The following is a 14,188-nucleotide window of genomic DNA, read 5'->3' on the forward strand; positions in this document are numbered from 1 at the left end:
GACTGTGCCTTGGTGGTCTCTGAACGGTGGGAAGTCGGATTTCTTTTTTCTTTTTTTTTTTTCCTTAAAGCAGGGTCCATGCCCAGCACAGACCGCAATGCGGGGCTTGAGCTCGGGACCCAGACATCAAGACCTGAGCTCAGATCAAGAGTCAGATGCTCAACTGACTGAGCCACCCAGGTGTCCCAAAGACGTGTGGGGTTTATACGTTAAATTCAACAAGCATTTCCGGTATGTAATCCCCCTGGAAATAGTAATAATACATGGGCCTTGTTGTATATGTTTTGCCTTTTTTAATGTCTAAAAGGAATAGAATTTTTTTAACATAGAATCCAAAATAAAGGAAAGAACATGAAAACATCAAAGTAGAGTATCCTTTGGCTGCTTTGTGGATGGAATTGTTGGGGGGCGGGGTTCAACCTTGGTAAAGGTATCAGACTTATAAAGAATTAAAAAAAGAAACTCAATTGCATTCTGATAACTGGAATATAAAACCTAGTCACACATATCAGGAATTGTTATTTAAAACTGAATTTGACAGAGATCAATAAAATGAGACTCAAAAATCAAATTTAAGTTCTTCTATCCATTACTTTGTAAGTCTGGGGGGGGAAAGCCTTTCAGTGGAAGATGGAAAAATACTGATATAGTGGCAAATAGATTATTTTTAGTCTAAGAAAAACATCTGAAGAAGCACTTTTCTGGCTGTGATAACCAGTTGGGTTTACTCGGGTTCAGCATGCGTTCGCACGTATCAAGTCCACTAGCTCCGTGTGCGCTGCACGTCCCCTGCCAATACAGGCAGTCCCGAGTCAAACCTCCCTGGGGGTGGGCTGGAGGTGAACAGGATAATGAGGGTCCTGCCCCGCCCCCCCGTCACCATCTGGTCATCAGGAGAGGCCGTGGTCTTCCTTCCTGACTGAATGAGGTCAGGAGGATGGAGGGAGGGTTGGAACACAGAAGGGGCAATTAATTGGACACAGTGGTAAGTCTTGAACCCAAAGTGTGGACTGAGAGCTTTGCCACCGTCAGGTAGCCGTGGAGATATGTAAGCGCAGTCGTAGCTTGTCTTCGCGGGCATTCCAGGAGGAAAGCAAAGCCCAGGAGAATCGACTGGCTGGGTTTCACCCACCCCGAAGGCAGGGCTGTGCCGCTGTCTCCGACTACCGGCTCTTTCTGGGGCTCTGCGTTTGTGGAGAGCAGGGTTTGTTCTCTTGTGCTCACTACGGCTGGAAACCCCTTCTTTCGTCTCACATCACTATGCTCCTGCTCTTTTCTCTCCCTCCACAGATCTGCCACACGGGGAAATCGGACAGACTCGGCAGAAGTACCATTTTTCAAAGGTGACACTCTATCATGACGAGGCTGATGTGTGAATTCTAATCACTGCAGTGTGTGTCCCATGTTTTTTTTAAGTTCTTCATCTACAGGGACTCATGGAATCCTCAGGGTAACCTTGTCTAACAGGTTCATAAAACCACATTTTATAGGTGAGGAAACTAAAAACAGAATAGTTTGAAAACTGAGAGCTTTCCCCAAGATCACAAAACTAGTGCAGATCAATTACTGATTTGATATAAGCTCTCTGTACTTAGGAATAGAATCGTGCCCTTTTCTTATCCTAATTAATGATGAAACACTTCACGGTTAATTATTCATAGTATTATTAATTATGAGCCACAGTGACACTAAGATAGCATGGATTTGCTGTAGATGGGAGTATATCTGTAGGGACTTTTATTTGGAGCAACAGGTGATCAATTAAGCGGAGGTATTTGTTTTCACATTAGCATTTAAGACATTAACCACACATGTACTTGTTTCACATAACAAGGGAGGACTAGAAAGGGCACTTTGGCATTTGAGACATGAGAAGGGAAAAAAAACCTATTAAATCTAAAGATATAATTTTGTAATTTTACATATCTTTTATAGTAGGCTCCACACCCAGGATGGAGCCCAATGTAAGGCTTGAACTCAGGACCCTGAGATCAAGACCTGATCTGAGATCAAGAGTCAGACGCCTAACCAACGGAGCCACCCAGGAGCCCACTTACATATCCTTTTATTAGGATTTGGATGCTGGGATGTTGTTTTAAGGCAGATATATAAGTGGTGCAAATTAAGTGCACTCTAGGGTATAACAGATGGGAGGAATTGCTTGGCTGTTGTGACTGGTAACCCTTTGCAGACAAGAGAGGTTGTTGAAAGACAGCACGGAAGCCAACACCCACCACACTCCTGCATGTCACTTCTTCCTTCCCCCTGAAAAATAACATCTCCCTAGTTTCAGAGCAACTGTTTCTCCGCCCAAGACACGAGGGAAATTTCTAAGCAAACATTCAACAATAATTCCTTTATTTTATATACATCTGTAACTGAATCAAAATCAACATGGCCAGGGACAGACTTTCATTTTTCTAGAGGACTTTGGTGTAGCACCTAAAGACGGTCTTTCAAGTGAATTTTTCTCTGAGGGTATGAAATTGCCAGTAGAATATACAAACTTGGTATCTTAATATTTTAAAAATCTATTTCAGGGCAGTGTTTCATTTTATATATTTACATACAATGAACTATTTTCATATATACTTGTATTGTTTTACATTCTTCAAAGACTTTCAAACAGACTGTCATATAATCGTATTTTTTTTTTCCTCTTTAAATCATGACTTTTACCTTTGTCTTCAAGTTTAAACAGTTGTGTGTTTTGGTTGACACTATTGCAGTGAACCCGTGTGGTCATTGTTGTTGTTTTCTGATTTTTATGTCAAGACCAATAAGAAAATATGACACTTTAAAGGTGGAACGTGATTTGCCTTTTTATTTTGAGAGCCTTGGTTCATTACTCAATTTGGTGTTGTGACAGGGTTGGCAACAGCAAAGGTCTGGTGAGAGATGCGGGTGGGGGGACACGGCGCTAGGACACACGGACAGTCTGGGTGTGAGACAGACAGGCTGTTTATGGGGTTCATGGACATGAATGAGGTAGGGGGTCATCTAAGAAAACTGTGGGCAGTCTGGCTGCAAACAGACTCGGCCAGATCCCCGGGACTATGTCGGCTGCACGGAACTACGGTCAGAGGCTCCGAACAGTGCGGAGCACGTGGGTGTCCAAGAGGAAGGGCACTTTGGAGAAGAAGAAATGGCCTAAGAGAAAGCAATGAGACTTAAAGACTCTAGAAGAAAACAGAAAGGAGGCAGTGTGGTGAAGGTGGCCTTGTAACGCAAATTCTAGATTTCCTGATCTAGACCGACACCCTGGAAAATCAAAGTAAGTAACGGCAGAGCAAATAAAATGCCGTGGCTCTCTCCCCCCTAAACCCTGGGACGCTATGCCATAGGAAATAATTAAGGAAAATAAGACACTAACCGTAAAAAGCCAGAGGTCAGAATATTACAAAATTTAAATCATTAGAATTTCAAAAATATGTGAACTTGGTTGAAAGAATCTATTGTTAATCTCCATTACTGGAGCAATTAAATGTATCAATTTTAAGTTCTTTCAATAATCCATTTAAAATTACTTTAAGATGAATGGATATCATTTTCCTTCAGATGAATCATTGGTTCTTTTTATTAAGAACCTACTGAAAATATAATTAAAATCGGATTGTCATTTAGAGTTTCGTAATGGAAATGAACTAATTAAAAATAAATTAACATAATAGAAAGGAGCCAATTGATTTTCCATAAATTCTGTGAGAAGTATCTACCTGTGAGGCCAACCTTTTTCAGCTCAGGCTACCCCAACCCAACACCCCAGTCAGGGCCTGAACGACAGGCATGCACTCCTCACAGCTCTGCAGGCTGGAAGGCCACCGCCCACAGCAGAGTCTGTGCTCCTTACGCACATAAGAAGCTGGATTCAAGTCTCTTTGCCCGACTTGCCCTTAAGTAGAAGTGAGGAAGCCCAGTGTCTCCCATGCCACAGGGAGGGGACTTTCTTAACAAAGTGGCTGAATGTGAAGGTGTTTGGGGGTGGAGATTCAAGTTTTGTGGAAATTGCAGTGGGGGTCTTTGAGAACATTTTGAATTTGTAAGTTGATTATTTTACATTAATTAACATATGTATATATGCTTTGAGAGAACTGTTTGCAGAGCACAGACATTGAAAGTAGCTTGACCATGAAAGGGAGGCAGAAAACCTACTTCCTTTCTACTTCAAACAAACAATATTTTGGTTCTTAAATAAAAAGAAATCAGTAAATGGAATCATTATACATATACACACACACATATGTATGTATATATTACTATATATATATATGACTATGTATATGAAGTCTTATTGTTTATAGAGTCTGCAAACATGAACTCCATTTTATATATATATATATTTTTTAAAATGTGCAATCTTATTTTTACAAAAAATATATGAGTTGCATATAATGCTGATCCAAATTTTAATCTATTTATTATCCTATGAACCTTTATTTCCTTAATTTAATTCTATTATTGAGTTAACTTTTAAGACTCAACAGAGATTAGTTTCAGTTTTTAATTTTGTTTCAAAGTTTTAAACTAAGAATTAAAGAAACAAATGGAAACAATAGACTGGTTGGCATAGGAATATAATATTTAGATAGAATTGGTCAAAAGATTTAGGGTTAAATTTAGTTTATCAAAATACAGGCAAGCTATTTTGTTCTACTATGCCTCTCTGAAATATCTGTAATCTGTTATACAATTTAGGCTAACATTGTCAATTTTTTCCCCCATTTTCTTCCATCCAAGGACACTATACTTCGTCTAAAAAATAGAATTAATGCAGATATTCCACAACAGGATAACTCTGACTTTCACTGATATTTTTTTTTTAATTCTCTGAGCAGATATTATTTGGTAATTGATCAGATGAAGAAATTAAGGCTTATCACACTCTGCCTGAGAAAATGTTGTGTTCAAAACTGTTCATAGATGCAACATTAGATTAGGGCATTCTAGTAGATACCCATTTGAATCATGTCTGCTCTCCTCTCCCCAGGTTTTTTTTTTTCTTTTTTTTTCCAACAAGATGTCACAAAATATCACAAATATCATAAAATATGTGCTTTTCCTCATTCTTCAACACCTATGCATGTTGATCCCTAAATATCCTAAGATAACCAAAATTGTCCTGGTTAGGGATTGGTCAGGAACAGGCACATGACTCTATTTGGGCCAACCAGAGGCAATCCAGGTATTACCCAGAAGCCATCCTGGGAAAGCCGTTTCACTGGGCAGCTTGATGTTGGCATTACAGCACTGGACGCTGATGTAGGAGCCTGGTCTGAGAAAGCCCCCTGGGGAGAGCAGGTTGCTGCCCAGTGCTTCCCCAGGGGCATGTGGAGCCTGAGGATAAAGCCAGCACCCAGGTTGAGAGATAACAGGAGAGATAACACAGATAACAAGGCCTCAGTCACAAAGTCAAGACCTTGATCAAACCTCCCCTGACGCTGTCCCAATTTATGATTATTTAGTCAAATGGCCAGTAAACCTTCATTTTTACTTAGACCAATTGAGTACCTTTTTCTTTAACTTGTAAGAAAAAAAAAGACATATATTGAATGATATACACATAATGTAATATAAAAGGGGGCACAAGAAAGGGCTTGCACATTTTGTTATGCATGTGGAGTGCAGAATGATGTTATTTCCAGTAGCCTAAATAAATAATTAGGTGGAAATAGCCCTAAAATGAATAAATGCAAACGAAAAGATCATTTCTCTTGAATTTTGAGTGAATTGATGAAGAGAAAAATAGTTTTTAATTTAGGTGTTCATTAGAAATTCTACTTCAGATGAGAAGCTTATTAGAGAAAAACAAAATTGCACGCTCGTCATTCAGTTGACATTCTTCCTGTCTGTGTCACTTGTGCTCTCTGGAATGGATTTGCAACTTTTGGCTATGGATTGATCACTCTTATTTCTGTGATTTTAAAAGAAGAAACACAGGCATAGGGACTTTGTAGCCAGATGGGCTGGAAGGAAGTTCAGGAAACACTGGGAAAAATACAAGAGGCTAAATATGGGAAGGGCACAGCCGGGCCCCCGTGTGGTCTCTGTGCAGGGTAGTAGGGAGAAGCCTGCTTTCAGATCTGGAACTCCCTCCCATGGCAAAGGTCCTAGACCCTTTGCCTCTTAGTGTCCTCATCAGTATAATTGAAGGGACAGCAACAGTGCCCACCTCATTAATTCCAGGGAATTAAATGAGTCAATATGTGTAAAGAGGTCAGAGCAGTGTGGCGTCCAGAATTAGGCTCAACGGATATCAACTGTTTATTCTTATTTTATATTTTGGACAATGTAAAAACTCCAGTAACAAGAGTGACAGTGTACAGATGATGAATCTATATAAAACAGAGTAACCAGGAACAGAACATGATAATCGGTAAACTACTGAACGTTACGTGTGCGGGACAAAGCCTCAATTTCATTGGGTCAGGGGTTTCATGCAGATCTTAAACTGTCTTGTTCAATAATTGTAGTTTTGGGAAATGTGGATTCTAGGCAACCCTAGGAATTCCTAGGATCATGTACAAAGTATCTCTTTTTCTTGAGACCCTGTTCAAAAATGACATCCAAATCTCAACTAAAAATCATAACCCCGAAAAGGTGAGAACCACTATTTTAGGAGAAAGCAAGATGACAGACGTTGACAGACATGTGCCCTGGCGAGAGAGGAAGATGATTTGATTCATGTTCACCTCTGTAATTTTTCTGTAAAGGAAGTCCTGACTGCGGGACTATCATTAAAACACGAAAAGATGGTATTACCAGTTAAATTAATAATATCCCTAAACCATGCTGGTAATTGAAGAGATTCTTTGCCATGGGGGGAAGAATGGGTTTCACTAAGTTAACAATCCAGTAGTTATATGAAATCTTATCTGTACGACTTGGCCACCTGCATCTATTGTAGGAACCGGGAGGCCTAGAGCAGGATGCGTCACGGACCCCCGTGACTCAGAAGGCTCAGAGCTAAAGTGGGCTGTGGCGACGTCTCCCGACGATATTAGGCCGTTTTCTGTAACTTGAAAGAACAGACTGTCATCCCTTCACAAGCAGCAACATGGCCGAGAGGCAGGTGTCGACATCCTCTTGGGGGATAACCAGACCTAGACGAGCAGGTGGGACCCCGTGTTCAGGGAGGCCTGTCCACACAGCTCCGCTCTGCTCCGCGCCTTATGCCAGCTCGTTCCCAGACTAGCAGAAAGTGCAGCCCCACCGAGCCGACCTCCTGAACCCACTGTGTTAGCACAGCACCCCGTTTCAACGTACAGACTAAAGACGCCTGTTCCTGGAACCCTCCTGAATTGTTCAAGAACACACCGCAGAGGCCAACTCAGCCCGGAGGCTTCTACAGCGCCCACGTGGCAGCAGCAGGCCACGGTCACCCAACCTGAGAGCTGAACGGAACAGTGAGAACAACACAACTGGTCTTTGAAACTGTCACCGTCATCATCCCGGGAGACACTCACTGCTCTTAAGTGATAGAATTGCCAGCGATTGTGTGACCGCAGCCTGGCTTCCCGCTTTTACCTTTCCTTTTGTTCCAGATTATTTTCGGCTACATGTCCACGTGTCCTTCATAATCATGCTTGGCACAAGCTCTGGATTCACCCTTCTTGAGGCAGAAGACTAGAGAGCTGCCTGTATCCACAAGGGGGGCACAGCCCAGAGGGGCTCAGGTCCCCAGGGCAGCAGGGTGCCCGTCGCTGCCCGGCACGCCAACCCCCGCCCGCCTTCCTTGCCAAACCGGCCCTGCGTCCTGACTCCAGCACGCGCCACCCCCGCTGGATGAATGAAATGAAAGCGTGTGACCACCTACCCACACACCTTGGCAGAGGCGCACTCCACACACGACGGCCCCCACCCAGGCACGTAAGCTTGCTTGCACCTTCTAAGCGATACCCTGGGAAGCAGGAAAAGGTCAGAGAGTCCCCGACTCCGAAGTGAAAACCGATTCTCCGGCTGAAGGCAGGGACGCCAGGATCATCGCAAGGCTCCAAGTCATACTCTGAGACATGAAGAGACAGATTGCGTTTGTGGGAAATAGGGTAAATACTCAAAAAGTATTTAGCAAGAATAAAAAATGGCTGTTATTAAATATGTACATAAATACATTTCTTCAAACTCCTCCAGAACTTATACATGTTTCTCTTTGTCCTGTGAGCTGTCTCACGATGAGGGAAATGCCGCGCTGATAAAACCTTCTAGAGAAGACAGAAGTAAGCCAGGCCAGCAGGTGAAAAACAGACATAAAACCACACAGATTTTAGGCAAGCATCTGAAAGGTCCCAGAAGGGAAAGCTCTTCATTTGCATGATAACCTTCCTGCTTATTTGGACACTTAAAGAAATAAACCCCATTGTATTGGTGCCCCTGGCAATTGTTGGCGGCCAATGTCAAGGCCAAATCCCTGCAGATGAAATCATGCTTCAGCGCATCGGAACAGCAAGTGCACCTCAGCACTGGCCGCGTCCTCCCGGGTGTGTCTTTCTTTTCAGACTGAGCTTGCCTGTGACACAGCCTGGATAAGGCGATCCCTTCTGCAGGCTTTACCAATCATTCTTCCATTGGGTGTGTGCCAACGAATCATTCCACATGTACCCAACTGTTACCCCGTTATTTTTTATCACTTAAAAAAATGTTTATAAGATTTTCTTAAATATTTCTTAAATCTTTTCTTTTTTTTTTTTTTTTTTTTTTTAAAGATTTTTTTAATTTTTTTTTATTTGACACAGAGAGAGAGAGAGATCACAAGTAGGCAGAGAGGCAGGCAGAGAGAGAGGAGGAAGCAGGCTCCCTGCTGAGCAGAGAGCCCGATGCGGGGCTCGATCCCAGGACCCTGGGATCATGACCCGAGCCGAAGGCAGAGGCTTTAACCCACTGAGCCACCCAGGCGCCCCTCTTAAATCTTTTCTTAAATCTCCAGCACGGAGCCCGACACGGGCCTCGAACTCAGGACCCTGAGATCAAGACCAGAGCTGAGATGAAGAGTTGGGTGCTTAACGGACTCCGCCACCCAGGTGCCCCAATGTTTTAAAATATTTTAAAACCATTTCAAAAAGCTTCAAAGACCCAGAGAAGTGTGTTTTGTCTTGCCCGTTGTCTGTTTGCTTGTCTGTTTAGGGAGTTTGTGCGAGAAGTCAGCTCTAGACTTGAATTCTGACCTTCCGTAATCCAAAGACTTATTGTCCGCTCTGTGCTGGGAGCAACGGATTTAAGAAACAGATGGTGGGAACAACACCGACTCCTGAGAAACACCTAGGGAAGGGATTCACAGACTTGCATCGAGACCACTTCCTTTCTTTTAAAGCGTTCTGTGTAACTTCACTTTGGATCTTGATGAAAGTGAGAACAGAGGGAACGACATTCTCACAGTGGCCCTAATTGAGACCCACCAGGAAGGACTATCTAGAGGCATTAGGCATTAGTGTTAGGAAGATTTAAGTCTTTGTTGCATAGAGCAGGCAATTTCATGATTACCCTTGATTACGGCAAATTTCCAAGAAATCGAGTCATCTGAGCTCGTCCCAAGAGTTCCACTAATGCAGTGAAATGCCAGGAAAAATCAACAAAGTCAGATAAAGATACATGGCAATTGGTCGTAATTAGAGGGAGTATAGAATAGTCCAGAGCATCTTAAAGTCTCTGAGAAGTCTTTTCTTTGAGACAGCACTTCAATGCCTATGTTGCCAGTGATCATGCAATACAGAGAAGTGATTATTAGCTTCCTACTGTGCGTAAGTCACAGGAAATGCACCTGCCGCTGGTGGAAAGGGAGAAGGCACAGAAGGTCTTTGCCGAAGCGTATCAGCGCTACGACAGGAGATCAGATAAAAACCCCTCTATTGGGACAAAGGATCTTGTAAGTGGCATCAGAGGTCATTAAGGAACTGATGAGAGCTTCAAAGTAGAAGAAATCACTGGTGATTATGGGACTCAGGTACTACCTTACAAAAACAGCATCAGCTCCGGGCTGTGAGGAGTGAAGCTGAAAAAACGCTCTCCTTTTCAAAGCATCATATGCAGAAATGCAAGTGTATGCAACTGCTTACAACCCTCAGAATCCTAGAACAGGAGCCCCCTTTGTGATGGTGAGGGCTGTATCTGTGTTTTTGCAGGGCCCTGACCATCATCCGGTCACTGAACATGGCTCATGTGATTGAGTGCATCTCATGCATGGCTGACCGCTTTTTAAGTGTGCGTCATTTCTCCTTGTCCATAAAAACACAGTGATACCACTTACAGCACCATTCATGTTGGGCAGAGTGTTTGAGACAACAGAAACCCTGCACAAATACGATGTAAGTATCATAATTAAACACGGTACATAGTTTTGGAAGATGGCTGTCTGCGTGCACGACTGCACTGGAGTGAAGGAAAAGCCCGTCCTCAGCGGTGTGTGCTCACCCTTCTTTTGCTTTTTTCACTCTCGAGGCGGTTCTCCAGACAAGCACTGGCATCCACTGCAGGGCAGGAGCCAACATCATCAGGTGCCGGCTCCCCCTGAGACTCTCCCAGTGAGGACAGTTGGCTCAGAGATTTTGATAGAATTGATGAGGAGACGTGAGCAAGAAGGGTTTTTCAGGAGAACTTAGTGATATTGACAGTTTTGCAGGAATGAGAATTTGCGGAGTGTCATTTCGTGGCCGCTGGGTAGGTGTCTTCCCATACTTCTTCCAGGAGGTTCAGCCTCCTCTGCCCACCAGCTAAGGCTCACCGCTGCTCAGACACAGCACACGCACGGACGCACACACACGCTCTCATGAAAGGTTCTCTCCTCGCCTGAGAAGAGACACCACCGACAAGAACAACGTACCTGAAAACGTGATGTTGAAGCCCTCGTAGGAAATGGAAAAGTCTGATATGAACCGAAGCTGGGCGGTGAAGTTTCCAAACAAACCTGCCTTAATAGTGTGCGGCAGGACGGAGCCCGTGAGTCTGGCCACGGGCTCGGAGAAACTCCCATCCTCCGTGATCAGTAAGTAGTCGTGGGAGCTCTCGAGGTGGAAGGTATGAAACATCATCTGAACACCTGAGAAGTGCAGACAGGGAGAGAGGGAGAGAGACAGCCAGGGAGGGAAGGGAGGGAGGGAGAGAGATCAGTAAACAGTTGAGGGAAAATATTTTATTCTAGGCTTAGAAACACCAGGTTCTTGAATCAAACTACGATCTTAATATGCAAACTTCACTTTGAAGTTTCAAAGGAAAATACAGGGAATGGATAGAATGTATTTAGAAATGAAAGAAGGGGATAAGTAGCCAAAATAATGAATAAGTATATGTAAGTACAGGTACAATTATAGATTCGACATTAGGACTGTAGGGACAGAGAAGGACACAGATCCCGAGTCAGACACAGACGCCCAAGTACAGCACGCTGGGGTGTTTACGGTGCACCGCACGTGGGAAAGGTCACCAGGAAAGCATTTATCCTAGAGGAATAAAGGACCAGATAAAGTATCCTTTATGAAATCTTAGGTTGGACATCTAGCCTATAAACTTACACAACTAGGGGAAGAATTCTTTGAGATCCCAGTTTTATGTTCCTCTTACACACATGTGCTCATATTAACCACACCAACAAAGTATTGTGGATTCCTACGCTACTAATAATAAAATTAACTACGAATAGCTCCTTTTAAATAAAAATACTCATTTTTATGACAAATTCTTGGTCACTCACAATTTGTTTCTTCTTTATTCTTAATTTCCTTCAAGGAACTTTTTCTATTTTCTTTTTTAAGAGAAAGAGAGCAGACAAGCAGGAGTGGTGGGGAGGGGCAGAGGCAAAGGGTGAAAGAGAATCTTAAGCTGAGCCTTGAGCCTGATGTGGGGCTCGATCTCACGACCCTGAGATCACGATCTGAGCCAGAATCGAGAATGGGATGCTTAACTGACTGAGCCACCCAGCCACCCCAAAGAAATTCTTAACATGCATTCATGACACATGCTAGCATAGTGTAATACAGGGTATATAATCTAATATGTCCATTTAATATCAAGTTGAGTTCAAAGCTAAGTGTGAAGCCAGTGTGTCCATGATATTTATGTGATCAGAGTTTCATACTATGGAATGACAGATTGGGTCCTACAGAAAAGACCCAGGGTACAATGCTATATCCAGTATTTATGAACTACATTTCTTGCACAAATTACCAATTTTCTGGCCTTCACTAGTTACCTGTAAAATGAAGATAATGAAATCTGCTCCGAAATCATCCCTGGATGACGAAGATAAATGATCTGTTATGTGTAATAATACTGAGTAAATTTGGAACCGAGATAAGTATAAATGTTATCCCAGGGGCACCTGGGTGGCTCAGTCAGTTGGGTGCCTGCTTTTGGCTCAGGTCATGATCTTGGGGTCCTGAGATCAAGCCCCGCTTCAGGCTCCCCGCTTCAGCCCCTCCCCCAGCTCATGCTCAAATAAATAAATAAAATATTTTTTAAAAAAGTTATCCTAGATTTATCTTCATGGAAATGACAACTTTAGATAACTTCTTATTTCCTTCGATTTAATTGGTATTGTGTTTTATCTCTTTTCCTTACCATCATATCTACTTTTCAAGCATCGTACCTAATTTTCAAGCATACATTCAAGCACGCCTACTTGCATAAATCCAAGTTACCTGATTGAATGTAAAACAAGGAATCTACTTTTATGGTAACATCAACCATTTTAGACCATTTTTCTTCTATGGTAACATCAACCATTTTAGACCATTTTTCTTCTAAAATGATATAAAACATCCAAATTAACAGTTAAAATATATGTGAAGAGCACATAAGTTCCCCCTCGGCCGCTGGCAGAGAAACAAGGTGCCCTTCAACGGACGAATGGATAAGGAAGATGTGGTCCATATACACTATGGAGTATGATGTCTCCATCAGAAAGGATGAATACCCAACTTTTGTAGCAACATGGACAGGACTGGAAGAGATGATGCTGAGTGAAATAAGTCAAGCAGAGAGAGTCAATTATCATATGGTTTCGCTTATTTTTGGAGCATAAGGAATAACACGGAGGACATGGGGAGATGGAGAGGAGAAGGGAGTTGAGGGAAATTGGAAGGGGAGGTGAACCATGAGAGACTATGGACTCTGAAAAGCAACCTGAGGGTTTCGAAGGGGCAGAGGGTGGGAGGTTGGGGGAGCCAGGTGGTGGGTATTAGGGAGGGCACGGATTGCATGGAGCACTGGGTGTGGTGCATAAACAATGAATTGTGTTACGCTGAAAAGAAAAAACAAACAAACAAACAAACCAACCTCGATGTGGGGGGGGATTATGTGAAGAAATTAGTTATCTTCACATGCATACCTTTTTCTCTGCCCTCATGTTTGTCCCTTGTTTATTATTCTGCACATATAAAGTCTGTGCAATATCCTTACCCTTTCCATGAGACACTTCAATAGTCCATGTGCAGTTTAGGGAGTTTGGATAAAAATCTGGAAACCCAGGAGAAAGGACTGTCCCACTCTTTCCATGGATGTAACCTCCACAGAGGGCTGAAAATGATAAGGAAAATGATTATTGTAGTATTAAAGTTTTCACAATGATTGCCAGAATAAAGTACTTTTAAAGTGACATTTACTTTGCACAAGGACTAAAGGAATATCAAATATCACCTCTATGAAAAATAAAACAAAATGAAAACTTCATTTTACTCAAAACTATAATATGCCACAGAAGGGTGTCCTAAATAGTGCATAACCTAGTGAAATAAGAGAGTAAGGAAATAACACAAAGTAAGCGGGAGTGGAATTTTGTGTGGTGACTTGACTGGGCCCTGGGGTTCCCAGCCATTTCCGAGAGGATGTGTCTGGATGAGATTAACATTTGCACGGACGGCCGGAGCAAAGCAGACTGCCCTCCCTGATGTGGGTGGGCCTTGCACAATCAGTTGAAGGACTGAACGGGACAAAAAGGCTGAAGTTTCCACAAATGAGACGAAACTATCCCTGTCTGACTGGTTTGAACTGGGACATCAGTTTTGTTCCTCCTTTTGGGCGTGAGCTGAAGTACTGACTCTTTCTGAGTCGGGAGCCCGCCAGCCTTCAGACTAGAATTTACACCATCGGCTTCCCTGTGTTTCCAGCATGTCCACTACAGGTCTCAGGACTTGACAGGCTCATAACCAGGCGAGTCCATTCCTTGTAATAAATCTCCCTCCCTCCGCCCCCTTCCTTCCCTTCC

General features: G+C 42.9%; 1 protein-coding gene across 1 annotated transcript in view; it reads right to left on the reverse strand.

The window, feature by feature from the left end:
* CSMD1 (CUB and Sushi multiple domains 1) overlaps positions 1-14,188 on the reverse strand; it is a gene marked incomplete at both ends in the record, with an annotated part of 1,981,616 nt that overhangs the window by 344,750 nt on the left and 1,622,678 nt on the right. The window contains 3 exons of the mRNA XM_080796866.1: positions 7,814-8,002; positions 10,811-11,026; positions 13,384-13,500. Coding sequence (XP_080652992.1) covers positions 7,814-8,002; positions 10,811-11,026; positions 13,384-13,500 — 522 coding nt within the window. The remainder of the gene's footprint in view (positions 1-7,813; positions 8,003-10,810; positions 11,027-13,383; positions 13,501-14,188) is intronic.

Source organism: Martes martes (assembly GCF_963455335.1).
Source record: "Martes martes genome assembly, chromosome: 2".
Lineage (NCBI taxonomy): Eukaryota > Metazoa > Chordata > Mammalia > Carnivora > Mustelidae > Martes > Martes martes.